We start from the raw sequence: 23346 nt of genomic DNA on the forward strand, positions 1-23346 counted from the left end.
ATTGGTTGCTCTGGGCAACTGGGCAACTTTTCTTTTGCACAGGTTTTGATAAATCTCCCCCTGTATGTTTAAATTCTCCCTATTTTGACCACCTATAACTTTTTCATTTTTCCATATACGGGGCCGTACAAGGGCTCATTTTTTGCGAGATGACATTTAGTTTTTTTTTTACTTGTGTGTAAATGTAACTATTTGATTGCTTTTCATAACATTTGTGAATGTGATGTGACCAAAAAGCAGCAATTTTGGCGTTTTTTATTTAATGTTTACGCCATTCCCAGTCATTAACATTATATTTTGATAGATCAGACATTTACGCACACGGCAATACCAAATATGTTTAATAATTTTTTATGCTTTTTGTAGTAAACTGGGGAAAAGGGGTGAGTTAAAGGGGTACTCCAGCCCTAATACATCTTATCCCCTATCCAAAGGATAAGGATAAGATGCATGACCGCTGCTGGGGACCCCTGCAATCTGTCACACCGCACCCATCTTTGTGAGCTCTCCGCAGCGCTGGAGGCTCCTAGTGTGAAGCGTGAAGAACAAGGGGCCGAAGTATCGTGACGTCACGACTCCGCCACAGTGTGATGTCACGCTCTGCCCCCTCAATGCAAGTCTAGGGGGCGTGACGGCATAATCTTTAACTCTCTATGTTCCCATAGGGGACTATCTACATAATTAGATTGCTAATACTGTTCAGTACTATGCATAGGCATAACACCACACTGCCGCAATCTGTATTGATCATGGCATCTGAGTGGTTAATGGCCGACATCAGCGTGATCGCTGATGTCCGCCATTACCGGCGGGTCCCCGGCTGCTTATAGCAGTCGGGACCTGCCGTACATGAAGCTTCAAAGAACCAGTGCATCAGGGCGTATATTTACGTCCATTGTTGTTAAGGGTTAAATCTGGTCAGACTGAGTGCAAATCTAATTGTCCATTTTTAAAGGGGGGTCTTCTCCTTTAACATGGTGACCTAAGGTTCAGCTGGATAGGAATGCAACTATTGTTATTGTTATTTAACCAATGCATCTAAAAATTAACTTACTTTGCATATAATTAAGATGGGGTAACAGTGGTATAATTCCTATCAAAGGAAAACTGTCACCCCTTCACCCAAACTATAACCTGGGTTATAGTGCGGGTGAACAGGAGACCGACACAGGGTCTCGGACTCCTATATCTACCTGCAGTACTGAGCCCTGATCCTCCGAAGGTCCCCCTCTTTCAGTGCTGACTTGCACTTTGCGAGGCAGCCTGCCGGCTAGATTTATATATTCATAAGCGCTGGTCACGTGAGCGCTCAGTAGGCACGAGACCTCATGTGACCGGCGCTTATGAAAATTTGAATCCAGCCGTCGGGCTCGCCTTAAATCGCAAGTCAGCGCCGTAAGAGGGGGACCTTCGGGGGATCAGGGCTCAGGACTGCAGGTAGGTATACCAGTGCGAGACCCCACATCGGTCTTCTGTTCCCCCGAACTATAACCCTGTGGATCGGGTTATAGTGCGGGTGAACATTTTCCTTTAAATAAGCATGTGGCTAACAGGTTTCTAGCTAATGGCCCAATGTACACATTTCAGACCTCCACGATATTCTTGGTCACAGGACGTATGAGACTGTGCCACCATTGACCTTAATTTGCACATCGCAACTGTAACAAAGTCGTACAACAGTAAGTCACACAAATATTTGTTGTTGCAGTACACATCACAATGTAGCTATAGCAATACATTTTCTTAGTAAAATGGTACACTGCTCAAAAAAAAATTAAGGGAACACTTAAACAACCCAATGTAACTCCAAGTCAATCACACTTCTGTGAAATCACACTGTCCACTCAGGAAGCAACACTGATTGATAATCAATTTCACATGCTGTTGTGCAAATTGAACAGACAACAGGTGGAAATTATAGGCAATTAGCAAGACACCCCCAATAAAGGAGTGGTTCTTCAGGTGATGACCACAGACCACTTCTCGGTTCCTATGCTTTCTGGCTGATATTTTGGTCCCTTTTGAATGCCGGCGGTGCTTTCACTCTAGTGGTAGCATGAACCGGAGTCTACAACCCACACAAGTGGCTCAGGTAGTGCACCTCATCAAGGAAGGCACATCAATGCAAGCTGTGGCAAGAAGGTTTGCTGTGTCTGTCAGTATAGTGTCCAGAGCATGGAGGGGCTACCAGGAGACAGGCCAGTACATCAGGAGACGTGGAGGAGGCCGTAGGAGGGCAACAGCCCAGCAGCAGGACCGCTACCTCCGCCTTTGTGCAAGGAGGAGAACTGCCAGAGCCCTGCAAAATGACCTCCAGCAGGCCACAAATGTGCATGTGTCCACTCAAACAGTAAGAAACAGACTCCATGAGGGTGGTATGAGGGCCCGACGTCCACAGATGGGGGTTGTGCTTACAGCCCAACACCGTGCAGGACATTTGGCATTTGCCAGAGAACACCAAGATTGGAAAATTCGCCACTGGCACCCTGTGCTCTTCACAGATGAAAGCAGGTTCACACTGAGCACATGTGACAGACGTGAGATTCTGGAGATGCCGTGGAGACCATATGCTGGTGTGGTTGGCCCTTGGTTCCTCCTAATGCAAGACAATGCTAGACCTCATGTGGTTGTAGTGTGTCAGCAGTTCCTGCAAGAGGAAGGCATTGATGCTATGGACTGGCCCGCCCGTTCCCCAGACCTGAATCCAATTGAGCACATCTAGGACATCATGTCTCATTCCATCCACCAACGCCCTGTTGCACCACAGACTGTTCAGAAGTTGGCGGATGCTTTAGTTCAGGTCTGGGAGGACATCCTCCAGCTCATCAGAAGCATACCAAAGCATTGTAGGGAGGTCATACGGCACATGGAGGCCACACACAATACTGAGCCTCATTTTGACTTGTTTTAAGGACATGACATCAAAGTTGGACCAGCCTGTAGTGTGGGTTTTCCACTTCGATTTTGAGTGTGACTCCATATCCAGACACCCATGGGTTGATGAATTCGATTTCCATTGATAATTTTTGTGTGATTTTGTTGTCAGCACATTCTACTATGTAAAGACGAAAGTATTTCATGCCATTAGTTCATTCATTCAGATCTAGGATGTGTCATCTTCGTTTTCCCTCAATTTTTTTGAGCAGTGTATTTATTTCCTATATTACAACAGTCTAGGTCACAGGATAGGTTTACAGTGTTGAATAGAGATGAGCGAACTTACAGTAAATTCGATTTGTCACGAACTTCTCGGCTCGGCAGTTGATGACTTATCCTGCGTAAATTAGTTCAGCCTTCAGGTGTTCCGGTGGGCTGGAAAAGGTGGATACATTCCTAGGAAAGAGTCTCCTAGGACTGTATCCACCTTTTCCAGCCCACCGGAGCACCTGAAAGCTGAACTAATTTATGCAGGAAAAGTCATCAACTGCCGACCCGAGAAGTTCGTGACGAATCGAATTTACTGTAAATTCGCTCATCTCTAGTGTTGAACCAAGTCTAAATAAGAACCAGTAATTCTGGCACAATAAAGGGATCCACGTGATCATTGGGAAATATTCAGGAAGAGCCGCCACCACATCTTGTGATTTATACACAGCGCTCACCAGAAACTACATCCGGAAAATGAGAGAGACAGAATGATAAAACACTTCTGCTTCTCTGTTCAGAATGACTGCTAGGGCTGCATTCACACGGCAGTCTAGACCCGTCCCGTTCTTCTCCCGTCAAAAATAAAAAATGGACTTTAACCCCTTAAGGACCCTCAATCCCACTGAAGGAATAGGAGTGAGGTGGCAGGTGTGCCACCCCTCCTATCCCTGCTAATGGTTGCCAAAGAAGCGACGACCAATAGCAGATCGGGGGGGGGGGGGGTTAACTTTCGGTTTCCCCGTTCTGCCCAACCACAATAGGTGGAGCAGAACTGGGAAACCAACAGAAGACCAGCACCGAAGATCCACTTACCCATCCGACGGCAGCGGGCGAGGGGGATCGGCGGGCAGCGATGTCGTGCGTCTGGCTCCTACGGAAGCCGGTTATTTGCCTAGCAACATCTGGAGGGCTACAGTTTGAGACCACTATACAGTGGTCTCTAAACTGTAGCCCTCCAGATGTTGCAAAACTACAACTCCCAGCATGCCCAGACAGCTGTTTACACATCCCAGCATGCCCAAACAGCTGTGTGGGCATGCTGGGAGTTGTAGTTTTGCAACAGCTGGAGGGCTACAGTTTGAGACCACTATACAGTGGTCTCTAAACTGTAGCCCTCAAGATCTTGCAAAACTACAACTCCTAGCATGCCCACACAGCTGTTTGCATGCTGGGATTTGTAGTTTTGCAACATCTGGAGGGCCACAGTTTGGAGACCACTGTGCAGTGGTCTCTAAACTGTAGCTCTCCAGATGATGCAAAACTGCAAATCCCAGCATGCCCAAACAGTGAACAGCTGTCTCTGCATGCTGGGATTTGTAGTTAGGTACCTCCAGCTGTTGCAAAACTACATCTCCCAGCATGCCCTTTGGCTATTAGTACAGGCTGGGATTTGTAGTTTTGCAACAGATGGAAGCACACTTGGAAAATACTGAGTTAGGTAATAGAACCTAACTGAAGGTTTTCCAACCAGTGTGCCTCCAGCTGTTGGAAAAGTACAACTCTCAGCATGCACGGTCTGTCAGTACATGCTGGGAGTTGTAGTTTTTAAACAGCTGGAGGTTTGCCCCCCCCCCCCCTCCCCATGTGAATGTATAGGGTACATTCACACGGACGAGTTTCCTGCTTCAGGTTTGATCTACGGCAAATTTTTCGCCGCAGCACAAACTCCTAGCCGGAAACTCACCGTAACCCGCCAGTGCGAATGTACCCTAAAAACACTACACTGCCACAAAATAAAGAGTAAAACACTACATATACATGCCCTTACACGGTCCCTGTCCACCCCCCTGAATAAAAAATAAAAACGTATCGTACGGCAGTGTTTCCAAAACGGAGCCTCCAGCTGTTGCAAAACAACAACTCCCAGCATTTCCGGACAGCCACTGACTGTCCAGGCATGATGGGAGTTTAGCAACAGCTGGAGGCACCCTGTTTGGGAATCACTGACGTAGAATACCCCTATGTCCACCCCTATGCAAGCCCTAATTTAGTCCTCAAACGCACATGGCGCTCTCTCATTTCGGAGCCCTGTCGTATTTCAAGGAAACTGTTTAGGGCCACATATGGGGTATTTCCGTACTCGGGAGAAATTGCAATACAAATTTTTTTTTTTTTTTTTTGGGGGGGGGGGGGGGGGGGGCTTTTTATCCTTTTACCCCTTATGAAAAGGTAAAGTTGGGGGCTACACCAGCCGGTTAATGTAAAAAAAAATTTAAAAAAAATTTACTCCAACATGCTGGTGTCGCCCCATACTTTTTATTTTCACAAGCGGTAAAAAGGAAAAAAAGACCCCGAAAATGTGTAACGCAATTTCTCCTGAGTACGGAAATACCCCATATGTGGGAGTAAAATGCTGGTACACAACAAGGCTCAGGAGTGAGAGCGCACTATGTACATTTGAGGCCTAAATTGGTGGTGCACAGGGGTGGCTGATTTTACAGCGGTTGTGACAAATGCAAAAAATAAATACCCACATGTGACCCCATTTTGGAAACTACACCTCTCACGGAATGTAGCAAGGGGTATAGTGAGCACATTTTCATTAAAGTTGGATGGGAAAATGTTGGTGTTACCCAACATTTTTCATTTTCACAAGGGAAAATAGGAAAAAAAGCCTGCCAAAAATTGTAACCCCATTTCTTCTGAGTAAGAACATACCCCATATGTGGATGTAAAGTGCTCTGCGGGTGAACAACAATGCTCAGACGAGAAGGAGCAACATTGGGCTTTTGAAGAGAAAATTTGTCCGGAACTGAATTGTAAACGTAAACGTGTGTTTACAAAGCCCCCATTGTGCCAGAACAATGGACCCCCCCCCCCACATGTGACCCCATTTTGGAAACTACACCCCTCATGTAATGTAATAAGGGGTACAGTGAGCATTTATGCCCCACATGTGTCTGACAGATTTTTGGAACAGTGGTCCGTGGAAATGTAAAATGTAAATTTTTCATTTGCACAGCCCACTGTTCCAAAGATCTGTCAAACGTGAGTGGGGTGCAAATACTCACTGCACCCCTTATTAAATTCTGTGAGGGGTGCAGTTTCCAAAATGGGGTCACATGTGGGGGTCCACTGTTCTGGCACCACAGGGGGCTTTGTAAACGCACATGGCCCCTGACTTCCATTCCAAACAAATTCACTCTCCAAAAGCTTAATGGCACTCCTCCTCTTCTGAGCATTGTAGTGTGCCCGCAGAGCACTTGACGTCCATACATGGGGTATTTCTATACTCAGAAATGGGGTTACAAATTTTGGGGGTAATTTTCTCTTATTACCCCTTGTAAAAATTTTAAATTTGGGGAAAAACCTGCATTTTAGTGAATTTTTTTTTTTTCATTTACACATCCAACTTTAACAAAAAGTCGTAAAACACCTGTGAGGTGTTAAAGCTCACTGTACCCCTTTGTAACATTCCTTGAGGGGTGTAGTTTCCAAAATAGTGGGCCACGTGGGTTGTTTTTTTCTGTGCTGGCACCATAGGGGCTTCCTAAAGGCGACATGCCCACCAAAAACCATTTCAGCAAAATTTGCTTTCCAAAAGCCAAATGTGACTCCTTCTCTTCTGAGCATTGTAGTTCGCCTCAGAGCATTTTACATCCTAACATGGGGTATTTCAATACTCAGAAGAGATGGGGTTACAAATTTTGGGGGGCATTTTCTCCCATTTCCTTTTGTAAAAATGGTAAATTTGGAAAAAAAATAACTGCACTTTAGTGAAAAAAAAAACTGTTTTTCATTTACACATCCGACTAACGAAAAGTTGTCAAACACCTGTGGGGTGTTAAGGCTCACTGGACCCCTTGTTACGTGCCTTGAGGGGTGTAGTTTCCAAAATGGTATGCCATGTGGGGGGTTTCTGCTGTTCTGGCACCATAGGGGCTTCCTAAATTTGACATGCCCCCCAAAAACCATTTCATCAAAATTCACTCTCCAAAATCCCATCCCTTCTGAGCCCTCTACTGCGCCTGCCGAACACATGACATTAACATGAGGTATTTCCCTACTCGAGAGAAATTGGATAACAAATTTTGGGGGACTTTTTCTCCTTTACCCCTTGCAAAAATTCAAAAACTGGGTCTACAAGAACATGTAAAAAAATGAAGATTTTGTATTTTCTCCTTCAATTTGCTGCTATTCCTGTGAAACACCTAAAGGGTTAACACACTTACTGAATGTCTTTTGAATACTTTGAGGGGTGCAGTTTTTATAATGGGGTATTTCTAATATGAAGGCCCTTCAAATCCACTTCAAAACTGAACTCGTCCCTGAAAAATTCCGATTTTGAAAATTTTGTGAAAATTTGGAAAATTGCTGCTGAGCTTTGAAGCCCTCTGATGTCTCCCAAAAGTAAAGACATGTCAACTTTATGATGCAAACATAAAGTAGACATATTGTATATGTGAATCAATATATAATTTATTTGGTATGTATTTTCCTTACAGGCAGAGAGCTTCAAAGTAAAAAAAGAAAATGCTAAATTAAAAAAAAAATTTCATCAAATTTGGGAATTTTTCACCAAGAAAAGATGCAAGTAATGACGAAAATTTACCACTAACATAAAGTAGAATATGTCACGAAAAAATAACCTTGGAATCAGAATGAAAGGTAAAAGCATCCCAGAGTTATTAATGCTTAAATTGACAGTGGTCAGATGTGCAAAAAATGGCCGGGTCCTACACTGAAAATTGGCTGGGTCCTTAAGGGGTTAAAAATAAATAAACAAAAAAAGTACAATAACGGATGCAAACGGATGTTATCCATTTGTGTCCGTTATTGTTCAGTTAACAAAAAAATATATATACAGGGTGGGCCATTTATATGGATACACCTTAATAAAACGGGAATGGTTGGTGATATTAACTTCCTGTTTGTGGCACATTAGTATATGTGAGGGGGGAACTTCAAGATGGGTGGTGACCGTGGCGGCCATTTTGAAGTCGGACATTTTGAATCCAACTTTAGTTTTTTCAAAAGGAAGAGGGTCATGTGACACATCAAACTTATTGGGAAAAACAATGATGTGCTTGGTTTTAACGTAACTTTATTCTTTCATGAGTTATTTACAAGTTTCTGACCACTTATAAAATGTGTTCAATGTGCTGCCCATTGTGTTGGATTTCAATGCAACCCTCTTCTCCCACTCTTCACACACTGATAGCAACACTGCAGGAGAAATGCTAGCACAGGCTTCCAGTATCCGTAGTTTCAGGTGCTGCAGAATGGGCAAAACAAAAATTGGAACAGCACCCTCAGTTTACGCAGAAGATTTTGTTTAGTGATGAGGCAAACTTTTATGTGAATGGTGAAGTTAACAAACAAAACCATCGCTATTGGTCTGACACTAACCCACATTGGATAGATCCCTCCAATTTTTTTGTTCCAACAGTCTTGATGGTATGGTGTGGTATATGGGATACAAAGATAGTGGAGCCATTCTTCATCAATGGAAACCTCAAGGCCACTGGATATGTGAAATTGCTACATGATGATGTTTCCCTCTTTATGCACTGAAGCTGGTACGTTCTCTGCGTTTTTCCAGCAGGATGGTGCACCACCACATTATGGGTGTCAGGTCTGAGCATGAACAGTTTCCTGGAAAGTGGATTGGTCGTCGTGGGCCAGTTGAATGGCCCCCAAGGTCTCCCGATCTAACCCCCTTAGACTTTTATCTTTGGGGTCATCTGAAGGCAATTGTCTATGCTGTGAAGATACGAGATGCGCAGCACCGTAAACTACGGATACTGGAAGCCTGTGCTAGCATTTCTCCTGCGGTGCTGCGATCAGTGTGTGAAGAGTGGGAGAAGAGGGTTGCATTGACAATCCAACACAATGGGCAGCACTTGAACACATTTTATAAGTGGTCAGAAACTTGTAAATAACTCATGAAAGAATAAAGTTACGCTAAAACCAAGCACATCATTGTTTTTCTTGTGAAATTCCCAATAAGTTTGATGTGTCACATGACCCTCTTCCTATTGAAAAAACAAAAAAGTTGGATTCAAAATGGCCGCCATGGTCACCACTCATCTTACAAGTGAAAACTTTCCCCCCTCACATACAGTGGGGATCAAAAGTTTGGGCACCCCACGTAAAAATTTGTATTAATGTGCATAAAGAAGCCAAGGAAAGAAGGAAATATCTCCAAAAAGGCATCAAATTACAGATTAGACATTCTTATAATATGTCAACAAAAGTTAGATTTTATTTCAATCATTTAAACCTTCAAAATAACAGAAAACAAAAAAATGGCATCAGCAAAAGTTTGGGCACTCTGCAGAATTTAAAGCATGTATTGCCCCCTTTGCAAAGCTGAGACCTGCCAGTGTCATGGATTGTTCTCAATCACCATCTGGGAAGACCAGGTGATGAAAATCTCAAAGGTTTTAAATGCCCAGACTCATCTGACCTTGCCCCAACAATCAGCACCATGGGTTCTTCTAAGCAGTTGTCTAGAAATCTGAAACTGAAAATAGTTGACGCTCACAAAGCTGGAGAAGGCTATAAGAAGATAGCAAAACGTTTTCAGATGTCAATATCCTCTGTTCAGAATGTAATTAAGAAATGGCAGTCTTCAGGAACAGTGGAAGTCAAAGCAAGATCTGGAAGACCAAGAAAAATATCAGACAGAACAGCTCACAGGATTGTGAGAAAAACAATTCAAAACCCACATTTGACTGCACAATCCCTCCAGAAAGATCTGGCAGACACTGGAGTTGTGGTACACTATTCTACTATAAAAGAGATACTTGTACAAATATGGTCTTCATGGAAGAGTCATCAGAAGAAAACCTCTTCTATGTCCTCACCACAAAAATCAGCCTTTGAACTTTGCAAATTAACATATAGACAAGCCTGATGCATTTTGGAAACAAGTTCTGTTGACTGATGAGGTTAAAATTGAACTTTTTGGCCGGAATGAGCAAAGGTACGTTTGGAGAAGACGGGGAACCAAATTTAATAAAAGGACCTCTGTCCAACTGTTAAGCATGGGGGTGGATCAATCATGCTTTGGGGTTTTATTGCAGCCAGTGGCACAGGGAACATCTCAAGAGTAGAAGGAAAAATGGATTCAATAAAATGTCAGCAAATTTTGGATGCTAACTTGATGCCATCTGTGAAAAAGCTGAAGTTAAAGAGAGGATGGCTTCTACAAATGGATAATGACCCTAAACACACCTCAAAATCCACCGGGATTACATCAAGAGGCGTAAACTGAAGGTTTTGCCATGGCCTTCACAATCTCCTGACCTCAACATAATTGAAAATCTATGGATAGACCTTAAAAGAGCAGTGCGTGACAGACAGCCCAACAATCTCAAAGAACTGGAAGACTTTTGTAAGGAAGAATGGGCAAAGATACCTCAAACAAGAATTGAAAGACTCTTGGTTGGCTACAAAAAGCATTTACAAGCTGTGATACTTATCAAAGGGGGCAGTTCAAGATATTAACTCTGCAGGGTGCCCAAACTTTTGCAGATGCCATTTTTTTGTTTTCTGTTATTTTGAAAGTGTAAATGATGGAAATTAAATCTAACTTTTGTTGACATAAGAATGTCGAATCTGTAATTTGATGCCTTTTGGAGATATTTCCATCTTTCCTTGGCTTCTTTATGCACATTAATACACATTTTTACTTTGGGTGCCTAAACTTTTGATCCCCACTGTATACTAATGTGCCACAAACAGGAAGTTAATATCACCAACCATTCCCATTTTATTAGGGTGTATCCATATAAATGGCCACCCTGTATATTTTTCGTTCTGAGCATGCTCAGAAGTAAAAACAGATCAGAAAAACGAATTGAGAAAAACGGATGCAAACGGATGACATTAAAGGCTCACCTGTCTTCATTAGACTTGAATGTTAAATTTACTGTATCGGTATTTTCTTTCTTTTTTTTTTTTTGACGGGAGAAAAAATACTGCATGCACCGTCTTTTTGCCCATAAAAATAAAAAAGGAAATGAGCGCAGACGGGTGAAAACGGATGTGAAAGGATTGTGAAAAAAATCCCATTGACATCAATGGGATTATTTTACAACCATTTGTAATCGGTTTACAAGCAGCAACAATGGAACCTAGACGGGAAAAAAACGGAGACAGATGGCCGTGTAAACGCACCCTAAATAAATATTTACTTCAAGACAACAAAAGGAGCTTTACTAAGAATGTTAAAGGATCTATGAACTTATTTATATAAAAGTGGAGCAAACTGTGCCAAATGTATCAAAAGTGATCTTTTTAAAACTGATTTCACGTGCATCTGTCAAAAAAAATAAAAATAATAATAATAGTAACTGTTGACATGGCACAGAGACCTGGAGAGAGAGAGACCTGGAGAGAGAGAGACCTGGAGAGAGAGAGACCTGGAGAGAGAGAGACCTGGAGAGAGAGAGACCTGGAGAGAGAGAGACCTGGAGAGAGAGAGACCTGGAGAGAGAGAGACCTGGAGAGAGAGAGACCTGGAGAGAGAGAGACCGAGACAGAGAGACCGAGACAGAGAGACCGAGACAGAGAGACCGAGACAGAGAGACCGAGACAGAGAGACCGAGACAGAGAGACCGAGACAGAGAGACCGAGACAGAGAGACCGAGACAGAGAGACCGAGACAGAGAGACCGAGACAGAGAGACCGAGACAGAGAGACCGAGACAGAGAGAGAGAGAAAGGATCCAATCATCCAGCATGGCGGCCGGAGGTCCCCTCACCTGGCTCCGCTGTCTTCCGCTCTGGTCTGAGATCAAGCAGAAGAGGACCGATAATACTGATCAGTGCTATGTCCTATACATAGCCCTGAACAGTATTAGCAATCAAATGATTGCTATGAATAGTCCCTTGTGGGGACATAAAAAGTGTAAAAAAAATTAAAATAAAAAAAAAAGTAAAAAACCATTTGAAAAATCCCCTCGCCCAATTAATAAGTCAGTTTTTTCCCATTTTACCCCCAAAAAAAGCATTAAAAAATTACTAATACACATATTCGGTATCGCCGTGTGCGTAAAAGTCTGAACTATTAAAATATATTGTTAATTATCCCATATGGTGAACGGCGTAAACATAAGAATTTTTTTTTTTTTTAAGTCCAAAATTGCTGCTTTTTTGTCACCAAAAAAATTAAAACATTTATAAAAAGTAAAACCTAAGCAAAAGTTGTACTGATAAATTTACAGATCATGGCGGAAAAAAATGAGCCCTCATATCACCCCATATACGGAAAAATTTGAAAGTTATAGGCTGTCAAAATAGGGCAATTTCAAACATACAAATTTTGTTTAAATGGTTTGAGAATTTTTTTTAAGCGGTACAATTATAGAAAAGAATATAATCATGGATATCATTTTAATCGTATTGACCCACAGAATAAAGAAAACCTGTCATTTTTACCGGAAAGTGTACAGCGTGATAAACATAACCTTCCAAAATTTGCTAAATTGCGGTTTTCTTTTCAATTTTCCCACATAAATAAGATTTTTGGGTTGCGCCGTACATTTTATGGTAAAATAAGTGATGGTCATTACAAAGTACAATTGGTGACGCAAAAGACAAACCCTCATATGGGTCTGTGGATGGAAATATAAGAGTTATGATTTTTAGAAGGCGAGGAGGAAAAAACGGAAATGGAAAAATAAAATTGGTCTGGTCCTTAAAGGGGTACTCCACTGCCTAGTGCTTATTTCACCAACTTTTTACCTCTTACTTGATGACTTCACATAACACCCCTGTACTGTATGCGCCTTATCCATTAACGTTGTCGTTCCCTGAGTTGTCGTTCTGTCTGGCTCACGTTGTTGCTTAATTCCTGTTGTTTGGTCCGTGAAAACTACCATTCCCCTAATACTTTGCGGCCTGATTATGCGCTTAGGTGCCACCTATTTTTCCTTGTTATTCCGCCCATCCTTTTTTTTGTTCACGCCTATGTGTATGCCTTTTTTTTTATATTTCCGCCCATAGGCATCCTAGCTTCCGCCCCTTGTTTCTTCTTTCCACGCCCATTATGTTCCATCGTTCGGTAGAGAAAGGTGCGCCTGCGCATCCCTACACTGCCATCGTAGTGCTAACGTAGCATACGTTAGTAGCATAGCCATGCGCATGCGCAGTTCTCCTTCCAGTTCAGGGCTTACGTTCCTAGCATAGCCCTGCGCATACCCAGTTGTCCTTACAGCTCAGGGCTACGCTACTTATCTGTAAGGACTACTGCACATGTGCAGGGCTACGCTACTGACGTAGCCGTCGTTAGCACTACGCTGTAAGCGTAGTGATGAGAACGCGATTCACAATATGAACAGACATGCGCACTACGCGCCGAAGATGACTCTCAAAATATACATGACGCATTCGCCTGGCACAAAGGACGATTAGACCAGGCTAGGACGCTGACACAAGGGGCAGCAAAGAAAGTGGAAAAAGTCATTGCCGCACAATTTCAAAGAATGAATATTCAAGAAGTGGGCCGGCTTGACTACGGACACGGGAGGAGGGAAATGCGGACATCAACGCCGATACTGCAGGGCGGGCTGACAACAACATGGCTGCAAACGTTGTCAGCAGTCACCAAGCACCAAAAAACTACACTACTTCCTGCACATAGGAACAGTAAGTATAACGGAAATAATATGCATTATTGACACAGCAAGCATATTAGAGAGTTAAACAACTTTACACAATGGGCAACTGTATTAATAAAGTCATAGCAGTGAAGTACCCCTTTAAGGCCAAAATGGAGTTGGTCCTTAAGGGGTTAAAGGGGCCATCCACTGGCCAGCGTTTGGAATATTTAGTTCCGAACATTTTGTGCGCGCTGCAGGGATTGGCCATGCCCCCTAGTGATGTCAGGCCAGCCCCTCAATGTAAGTCTATGGGAGGGGACGTGGTGGCCATCAGGCCCCCTCCCATAGACTTGCATTGAGGGGGCATGGCCTGACATCGCGAGGAGAACTAAATGTTCAGAATTCCTTTAAAGGGGTATTCAAAAAATTTTTTTATTTTTTTATTTATGCTACAGGGGCTGTAAAGTTAGTGTAGTTCATACTATAATGTCTGTACCTGTGTTTGATGGCTGGTCTCGCAATTCTTATGTGTTTTTTGCCCAAATATATATTTATAACATAATACAAAATGAGTGTTGTCTCAGCTTTTCCAAAGTAGCAGTGAGGCCCGAGACATTAAATCACTACTAGTCAGGTGTTGAAAGGAAGCATGTCAGCTTCTATGGGTGGAGCGACTGCTGGGTGGGAGAAATATTCTCCACAGGGCTGCGGGAAATTGTATACTGCTCAAATAAATAAAGGGAACACTAAGATAACACATCCTAGATCTGAATGAACTAATCGTATGAAATACTTTGGTCCTTACGTAGTTGAATGTGTTGACAACAAAATCACACAAAAATTATCAATGGAAATCAAATTTATCAACCCATGGAGGTCTGGATATGGAGTCACACTAAAAATCAAAGTGGAAAACCACACTACAGGCTGATCCAACTTTGATGCAATGACCTTAACCTCTTAGGACGCAGGGTGTACCTGTACGCTCTGCGCCAGGTCCCAGTAAAACACGGCGTCACGCCGTGACACCGCGTCATACCGGGTCGGTCCCGGCGTCTAATGACTGCCGGGACCCTGGGCTAATAGCGTGCGGCACCGATCGTTGTGCCACGTGCTATTAACCCATTAGACGCGGCTTTCAAAGTTGATCACCGTGTCTAAAATGAAAGTAAAAGCTTCCTGGCAGCTCAGTCGGGCCAATCGGGACCATTGCGGTGAAATCACAAAGTCCCGATTAGCTAGAATGCGAGTAAAGATCATTTAATAAGAGTACCTGTCATCATCTAAACTTTCCCTGATCCCCCTTCCCATATGTCCCCTTCTCTAACTATGCTTATCCCTGTGTTTATTGAGGTTTAAAACGCTGTGGAAATACCTTTTTTTATCCCTCTTCATTAGCTCAGGAGCAGTCTTTCTGAGGGGCGGAAGGAGGCGGGTCCCAGCAGACATGATGTCACATGAAGCTTGGCTGGGACTCTGCTTCTGCCAGTCTTCCTGTATGCTGCTCTCCCTCTGCAGCAGTGTTTCCCAACCAGGGTACCTCCAGCTGTTGCAAAACTACAACTCCCAGCATGCCCAGGCAGCCAACAGCTGTCCAGACATGCTGGGAGTTGTAGTTTTGCAACAGCTGGAGGCACCCTGGTTGGGAAACACTGCTGCAGAGGGAGAGCAGCATACAGGAAGACTGGCAGAAGCAGAGTCCCAGCCAAGCTTCATGTGACATCATGCCTGCTGGGACCCGCCTCCTTCCACCCCTCAGAAAGACAGTGCTCCTGAGCTAATGAAGAGGGACACAAAATGCTGAGAACCAGGGGCTGAGGGAGCAATTACAGAGGCAGTGATTAAGATGAATGTCAGGGGGGGGGGCACAGAGCAGGGAGTGCAGTGAGATAATACAATGTATAAGATAACGCGTGGTGAGGGGCAGGGAGAACACAGAGCAGGGGGGAGGGGAAGGTGACTGGCTGTTATAGGAGAGGCATGTGCAGGCTTGTAGCTCACAGGCTGGGAGCGAGTCCTGAGCTGAGAGTACTGAATTTCCTGTGGAAGGACCAGAGCCCTTTCAGCATTAGTCCTAAAAGCTGTACACTGACTATGAAAAGCATAGGATGCTGCTTGCAGACCAGGCATAGAAGAGTGACCCCCTAGTGGCCAAAAGTATAAAATGAAAAAACTGGTATAAATATTAATATTTTTTTAATGAAGATAGATTACAATATCTCTTCATTAATGATTATGAACAACATATTAAAAGTTTTTGTTGATGACAGGTACTCTTTAACACCTTCCCTAATAAAAGTAAGAATCACTCCCCTTTTGCCATTTAAAAAAAAAAAAAAAACTGTAAATAAAAATAAACATACGTGGTATCGCCGCTTGCGGACATGTCCGATCTATAAAAACATATTGTTACTTAAACCGCATGGTCAATGGCGTACGAGCAAAAAAAGTAAGCCCTCATACCGGCCCGTATGCGGAAAAATTAAAAAAAAGTTATAGGGGTCAGAAGAAGTTTTTTTTTTTTTTTTTTTTTTTTTTTTTTAGAAGGAATACAAAAATCAAACCTATATAAGTAGGGGATCATTTCAACCGTATGGACCTACAGAATAATGATAAGATGTCATTTTTACCGAGAAGTGCACTGCGTAGAAACGAAAGCACCCAAAATTTACAAAATGGTATTTTTTCTACAATTTTGTCGCACAATGAATTTTTTTTCCACTTCGCTGTGGATAATTTGGTAAAATGACTAATGCCATTGCAAAGTTTAATTGGTGGCGCAAAAAATAACCCATAATATGGAATTTTAGGTGCAAAATTTAAAGAGTTATGATTTTTACAAGGTGATGAGGAAAAAATGAAAATGCAAAAACCCTGCGTCCTTAAGGGCTTAAAACAAATCAAAATGAGGCTCAGTAGTGTGCGTGGCCTCCACGTGCCCGTATGACCTCCCTACAATGCCTGGGCATGCTCCTGATGAGGTGGTGGTGGTCTCCTGAGGGATGTCCTCTCAGACCTGGACTAAAGCATCTGCCAACTCCTGGACAGTCTGTGGTGCAATGTGGCGTTGGTGGATGGAGCAAAACATGATGTCCCAGATGTGCTCAATTAGATTCAGGTCTGGGGAACGGGCGGGCCAGTCCATAGCCTCAATGCCTTCCACTTGCAGGAACTGCTGACACGCTCCAGCCACATGAGGTCTAGCATTGTCTTGCATTAGGAGGAACCCAGGGCCAACAGCACCAGCATATGGTCTCACAAGGGGTCTGAGGATCTCATCTCGGTACCTAATGGCAGTCAGGCTACCTCTGGCAAGCACATGGAGGGCTGTGCTGCCCCCCCCAAAGAAATGCCACCTCACATTACTGACCCACCACCAAATCGGTCCTGCTGGAGGATGTTGCAGGCAGCAGAACATTCTCCACAGCGTCTCCAAACTCTGTCACGTGCTCAGTGTGAATCTGCTTTCATCTGTGAAGGGCACAGGGCGCCAGTGGTGAATTTGCCAATCTTGGTGTTCTCTGGCAAATGCCAAACGTCCTGCACGGTGTTGGGCTGTAAACACAACCCCCACCTGTGGATGTCGGGCCCTCATACCACCCTCATGGAGTCTGTTTCTTACCGTTTGAGTGGACACATGCACGTTTGTGGCCTGCTGGAGGTCATTCTACAGTGCTCCTCCATGCACAAAGGCAGAGGTAGCGGTCCTGCTGCTGGGTTGTTGCTCTCCTACGGCCTCTTCCACGTCTCCTGATGTACTGGTCTGTCTCTTGGTAGCGCCTCCATGCTCTGCACACTATGCTGACAGACACAACAAACCTTCTTGCCACAGCTCGCATTGATGTGCTATCCTGGATGAGCTGCACTACCTGAGCCCCTTGTGTGGGTTGTAGACTCCGTCTCATGCTACCACTAGAGTGAAAGCACTGCCAGCATTAAAAAGTGACCAAAACATCAGCCAGGAAGAATAGGAACAGAGAACTGGTCTGTGGTCACCACCTGCAGAACCACTCCTTTATTGGGTGTCTTGCTAATTGCCTATAATTTCCACCTGTTGTCTGTTACATTTGCACAACAGCATGTGAAATTGATTGCCAATCAGTGTTGCTTCCTGAGTCGATAGTGTGATTTCACAGAAGTGTAATTGAAGGAGTTTTATTGTGTTGTTTAAGTGTTCCCATTTTTTTTGAGCAGTGTAGTTTCAATCACAACATGTATGGAAGGGTGCTCAGCTGTGATGCAATGGGTGGGAGGGAGAAATGTGGCCTCCTGGGACCTGTAGTTGAAGGGAGGGAACTCCAAATGGAAATAGTAATTTCACGCAAAAAAATGCGGAAATCACCTTATGCTGTATTATCCTGTGCTTTCAATGGTGTAAACATTAAAATATTCCAACATCCATGAAATAAAAAAAAAGGGATCAAAATGTCAAATAAATATAAATATATACTGTGTGTGTATATATATATATATATATATATATGCGCAAATGTGGTACTGATAAAAACTCCTACTTAATTCTTATAGACCCTGTATATTGAAATATAATAGAGTTATAGTGGTCAGAATAGGGCAATTTCAAGCCTAGTTACTGTTTAAGTTTTACTTTAAGTAGTACAGTACCGATAAGCATGTAAAGAAGGGTATCATTTAATCTTACTGTAAAATGCATTGTGTAAAAACAAAACCCCAAAAGTTGTATTTGGGGTAATTTTTGTGAAACGAGTTGTATTTTTAATTTGCACACTTTATTTTATCATGATATATTATAAAGCCAGAAAAAAATTAATACTTTTTTTTTTTTAGGGTATTGGGACCGATACTAGACATTTGCACGAGTAGTTATGCAATTGTCCCCAATACCTGATCAGATACCTGCCAGCAATACCCAGCAGGTATGACGGAGGTGCGGTTGGCCTGCCGCACTCTCCGTGCGGATTAACCCCTTTCCACTGTGGAAGAACGGGTACTTACCAGTCCTTCCTGGCGCTCGATGAATCAGTGATTGCTTAAAGAAGTACTGTAGGGGATAAGTTATAGATTGTAGGGGGTCCAACCGCTGGGAATCCCCGTGATCTCCTGAACAAGGCCGCGGCAGTCCACAGGAAGCGCCGTGCCGACCCCTGCAGGAAGCGGTATCATTGAAAACATACTGACCCATAAAAAAAAAAAAAAGTTAGCATATCAGATTTATCATATTGTGAACTATTGTAAAAAATTACTGCCCCACAACAATGCACAGTTCCATTTTTTTTTTTCAATTTTGCCTGAAATATATTATATGATAAAATAAATTGTGCCCTAATACAACTTTGTCAGTGAAAAAATATCAGGAGCATTGCCTAACGAAGGATGCAGGAGGGAAGTCCCAGCGGTCCGACTCTAACCGATCAGCATGTTATCCCCTATCAAATGGATAAGCAGGTCATCTCCCTGTCCCACTCCCACATACTAAAATCACACACACCTGTCACCCAGCTTTCCCACTATCCTGTAGAGGCTCTGTCAGGAGACTGGGAAAGCTGGGTGACAGGCAGTACACAGTGCCCTGTGGGGAATCAAAAAGTTTAAATACAATTAAAAAAAATAATAATTTGTAATTTTTTTTTTTAAATAAAAAAGCCTTTCCCCTAATAAGAACTGAAAACACTGTTCAAAAAAAAAAAACTGTTCACCCATTTAAAATACAATTAAAAAAAAAAAACTATCACATGGCATTTATAAAAAAAAAGTATTGGTAATTGGAATCGGTGAGTACTTAAAGGGGTAGTCCAGTGGTGAAAAACTTATCCCCTATCCTAAGGATAGGGGATAAGTTTGAGATCGCGGGGGGTCCGACCGCTGGGGCCCCCTGCGATCTCTCTGTACAGGGCCCCGGCTCTCCGGCCAGATAGCGGGTGTCGACCCCCGCACGAAGCGGCGGCCGACACGCCCCCTCAATACATCTCAATGGTAGAGCCGGAGATTGCCGAAGGCAGCGCTTTGGCTCTGCCAGAGTTGTATTGAGGGGGCGTGTCGGCCGCCGCTTTGTGCGGAGGTCGACACGCCCCCTTCCCACGGGCTCTCGGGGCTCCGTACAGGAGATCGCAGGGGGCCCCAGTGGTCGGCCCCCCCGCGATCTGCAACTTATCCCCTATCCTTAGGATAGGGGATAAGTTGTTCACCACTGAGTCACCACTGGACTACTCCTTTAAAAAAAAAAAAGTATCAGTACTCTGTCTTAAAAATGGTATCCCTAACTCCAATGATACTCTGATAATTCGTGTTTCGTCTTATAGTAAAAAAAAAAAAAAAAAATGTATCTGTTCACTGCCGTGTTCTGACCCCTGTGACTTATTTTTCTGCCTATGGAGCTGTGTTATTTTTTGCATCATGAGCTGTATGTCACAGTGTCACTTTAGTGTAGTTCTGGCTTTATGATCAGGAATTTTGTCGTTAAATTTTTTTGTGCATTTACGCCATTGACCGTACAGGATCAGGAATGATATGTGGTATCCTCCCTGTGTCTATGGAGGGAATTATGTGTGGTACCCCACACATCATCCCCCAATTGATACAGGTAAGCTACCACTCATTCCCTCCACAGACAGTTGGGGTACCTCGCATCATCCCCCAATTGATACAGGTGTACTTCCACAGATTAAATCCCACTCCCCATAGACACAGATGCGGTACGACACATCATCCCCCCTCATAGACCCAGGTGGGGTACCAGACATCATCCCCCCTCATAGACCCAGGTGGGGTACCAGACATCATCCCCCCTCATAGACCCAGGTGGGGTACCAGACATCATCCCCCCTCATAGACCCAGGTGGGGTACCAGACATCATCCCCCCTCATAGACCCAGGTGGGGTACCAGACATCATCCCCCCTCATAGACCCAGGTGGGGTACCAGACATCATCCCCCCTCATAGACCCAGGTGGGGTACCAGACATCATCCCCCCTCATAGACCCAGGTGGGGTACCAGACATCATCCCCCCTCATAGACCCAGGTGGGGTACCAGACATCATCCCCCTCATAGACCCAGGTGGGGTACCAGACATCATCCCCTCATAGATACAGGTGGGGTACCACACATCATCCCCCTCATAGATACAGGTGGGGTACCACACATAATCCCCTCATAGATACAGGTAGGGTACCACACATCATCCCTCATAGATACAGGTGGGGTACCACACATAATCCCCTCATAGATACAGGTGGGGTACCACACATAATCCCCTCATAGATACCGGTGGGGTACCACACATCATCCCCATCATAGATACAGGTGGGGTACCACACATCATCCCTCATAGATACAGGTGGGGTACCACATATCATCCCCTCAGATACCGGTGGGGTACCACACATCATCCCCATCATAGATACAGGTGGGGTACCACACATCATCCCCATCATAGATACAGGTGGGGTACCACACATCATCCCTCATAGATACAGGTGGGGCACCACACATCATTCCTCATAGACACAGGTGGGGTACCACACATCATCCCCCTCATAGACCCAGGTGGGGCACCACACATCATCCCTCATAGATACATGTGGGGTACCAGACATCATCCCCCTCATAGATACCGGTGGGGTACCACACATCATCCCCCTCATAGACCCAGGTGGGGAACCACACATCATCATCCCCTCATAGATACAGGTGGGGTACCAGACATCATCCCCCTCATAGATACAGGTGGGGCACCACACATCATCCCCTCATAGATACAGGTGGGGTACCACACATCATCCCACATAGATACAGGTGGGGTACCACACATTATCCCCTCATAGATACCGGTGGGGTACCACACATCATCCCCTCATAGATACCGGTGGGGTACCACACATCATCCCCATCATAGATACAGGTGGGGTACCACACATCATCCCTCATAGATACAGGTGGGGTACCACACATCATCCCCATCATAGATACAGGTGGGGTACCACACATCATCCCTCATAGATACAGGTGGGGTACCAGACATCATCCCCATCATAGATACAGGTGGGGTACCAGACATCATCCCCTCATAGATACAGGTGGGGCACCACACATCATCCCCTCATAGATACAGGTGGGGTACCACACATCATCCCCCATAGATACAGGTGGGGTACCACACATCATCCCCTCATAGACCCAGGTGGGGTACTACACATCATCCCCTCATAGATACAGGTGGGGTACCAGACATCATCCCCCTCATAGATACAGGTGGGGTACCACACATCATCCCCTCATAGATACAGGTGGGGTACCACACATCATCCCCTCATGGTTATGGTGAAAAGTGTGAAGCTGCACATGCAGATACCAAAGTAAACAAGAAGCAGCAGCACATTACATGGCACATAAGATTGGCTTCAGTTACTCCTATTGAGCAGAATCTTCTGATGGAGTTGGAGGGCCCCTTTAACAAGGTGTCAATGACATTCCTAGTGACAAATCCTACGAGATCACTTTTAGTACAAGCATCAAGGAAAGTTCTGAGGACCGAGCTACCGCCATGAACGGGTTAACCCTCGGGCCTGAGGCACAGCCGCATGTAAACAAGTCCACCACGAGGATGCGGTAGCGGACAGGCGCTTGGAGGGAAAGACTATCAGTTCCCACTCACCCGGCAGAGACCACTTGCCCCGGCTTGACACACAGCTCCAGCACCACTCCGGCCCGGTCCGACTTAACTTTCCTCTCGGGCGGTCGGTGCGGCCTCCCGGCCTCGTCCTGTGGCCCCCGGTGCTCCTTGGCGTCGGGCCCCTGGATTGTAACGCCAAGGGCCAGCACGGAGCCGATTTGCACTGACATCCCGGTGGACACTTTCCATTCCATTAGGCGCATGGGTCGGGGCCCCGGGAAGCGGACGTCGTTGCATTGGCTCGGCCTGGCCACTTCCCCGCCCTCCTGCGCTCTCCGCTGCATGCTCAGCATGTCCAGGCCCGCAATTAGCCAGGCTGGGCCGCTCGCTCGCAGGCCACCGTCTCTATGGCAACAGAGGCGGCCAGGCGCGGAGCGGCAATGACGTAGCACGAGGAGGAGCCGCTGAGGCGCCCCGCGCGGCCGATGTTCGGGATGTGACAGGACGAGACGAGCGGACTCTAGGGCTGAGGGGGAGCGGCCCCCATGTAAACAGCCAGGCCGTGCCAGGGATGGGAGGAGTCAAAGCAGCGCTCAGGTCCCGCCCCCTTGCTCGCGGTAGTGAGGTGGGCGGGGGCTCCACGCATAAGGACACAGGTTACCGTCTTCCCGCTTTGGTGAAATTAGCATTGCGTTTAGGAAAGGGGAGGATTGCGACGTGACGTCAGTCCGCGCGTACAACGTAAACATGGAGTGTGACGGCGCTTTGGACGCCATGTTGGTAGAGGCGTTTATCGTCTTTCAAAACACGGAAGTGTGTTTGTTGCGTCAGTGCATTAGAGGACAGCTCGGCGTTATCAATGCCCTCCGGAGTAATGGTGCTTCACTTTATTCACCGGCTAGAAGTATGATGTACATGTTCTATTCTGTTGGCCGTGCTGCTATTGGGTCTTACAGGGCTATGTGCCACTGTTTTCCAAACAGTGTGCCTCCAGCTGTTGCACAATTACAACTACCAGATAGCCAAAAGAAATGTACCATGTGGGATCATAAACTTTATG

The 23346-nt window shown here is 44.9% G+C and overlaps 1 protein-coding gene across 5 annotated transcripts in view; it reads right to left on the bottom strand.

Moving 5' to 3' along the window:
• The window catches only part of CTDP1 (CTD phosphatase subunit 1), a 149656-nt gene extending 126646 nt beyond the window's left edge, over positions 1–23010 (bottom strand). The window contains exon 1 of one of the 5 annotated variants that reach the window (XM_056521377.1): positions 22083–22239. Coding sequence is in view for 3 of the 5 variants with exons in the window: in XM_056521373.1 (XP_056377348.1) it covers positions 22329–22639 (311 nt within the window). In the remaining 2 variants the exon portion in view is untranslated. Of the gene's footprint in view, positions 1–18670; positions 18802–22055; positions 22240–22328 lie in introns of those variants that run through there. The other 4 variants (XM_056521375.1, XM_056521376.1, XM_056521373.1 and 1 more) reach the window with 4 other exon arrangements.
• Positions 23011–23346: the final 336 nt, after the last annotated feature.

This window comes from Hyla sarda, chromosome 5 (genome assembly GCF_029499605.1).
Source record: "Hyla sarda isolate aHylSar1 chromosome 5, aHylSar1.hap1, whole genome shotgun sequence".
NCBI classification, from domain to species: Eukaryota; Metazoa; Chordata; class Amphibia; order Anura; family Hylidae; genus Hyla; species Hyla sarda.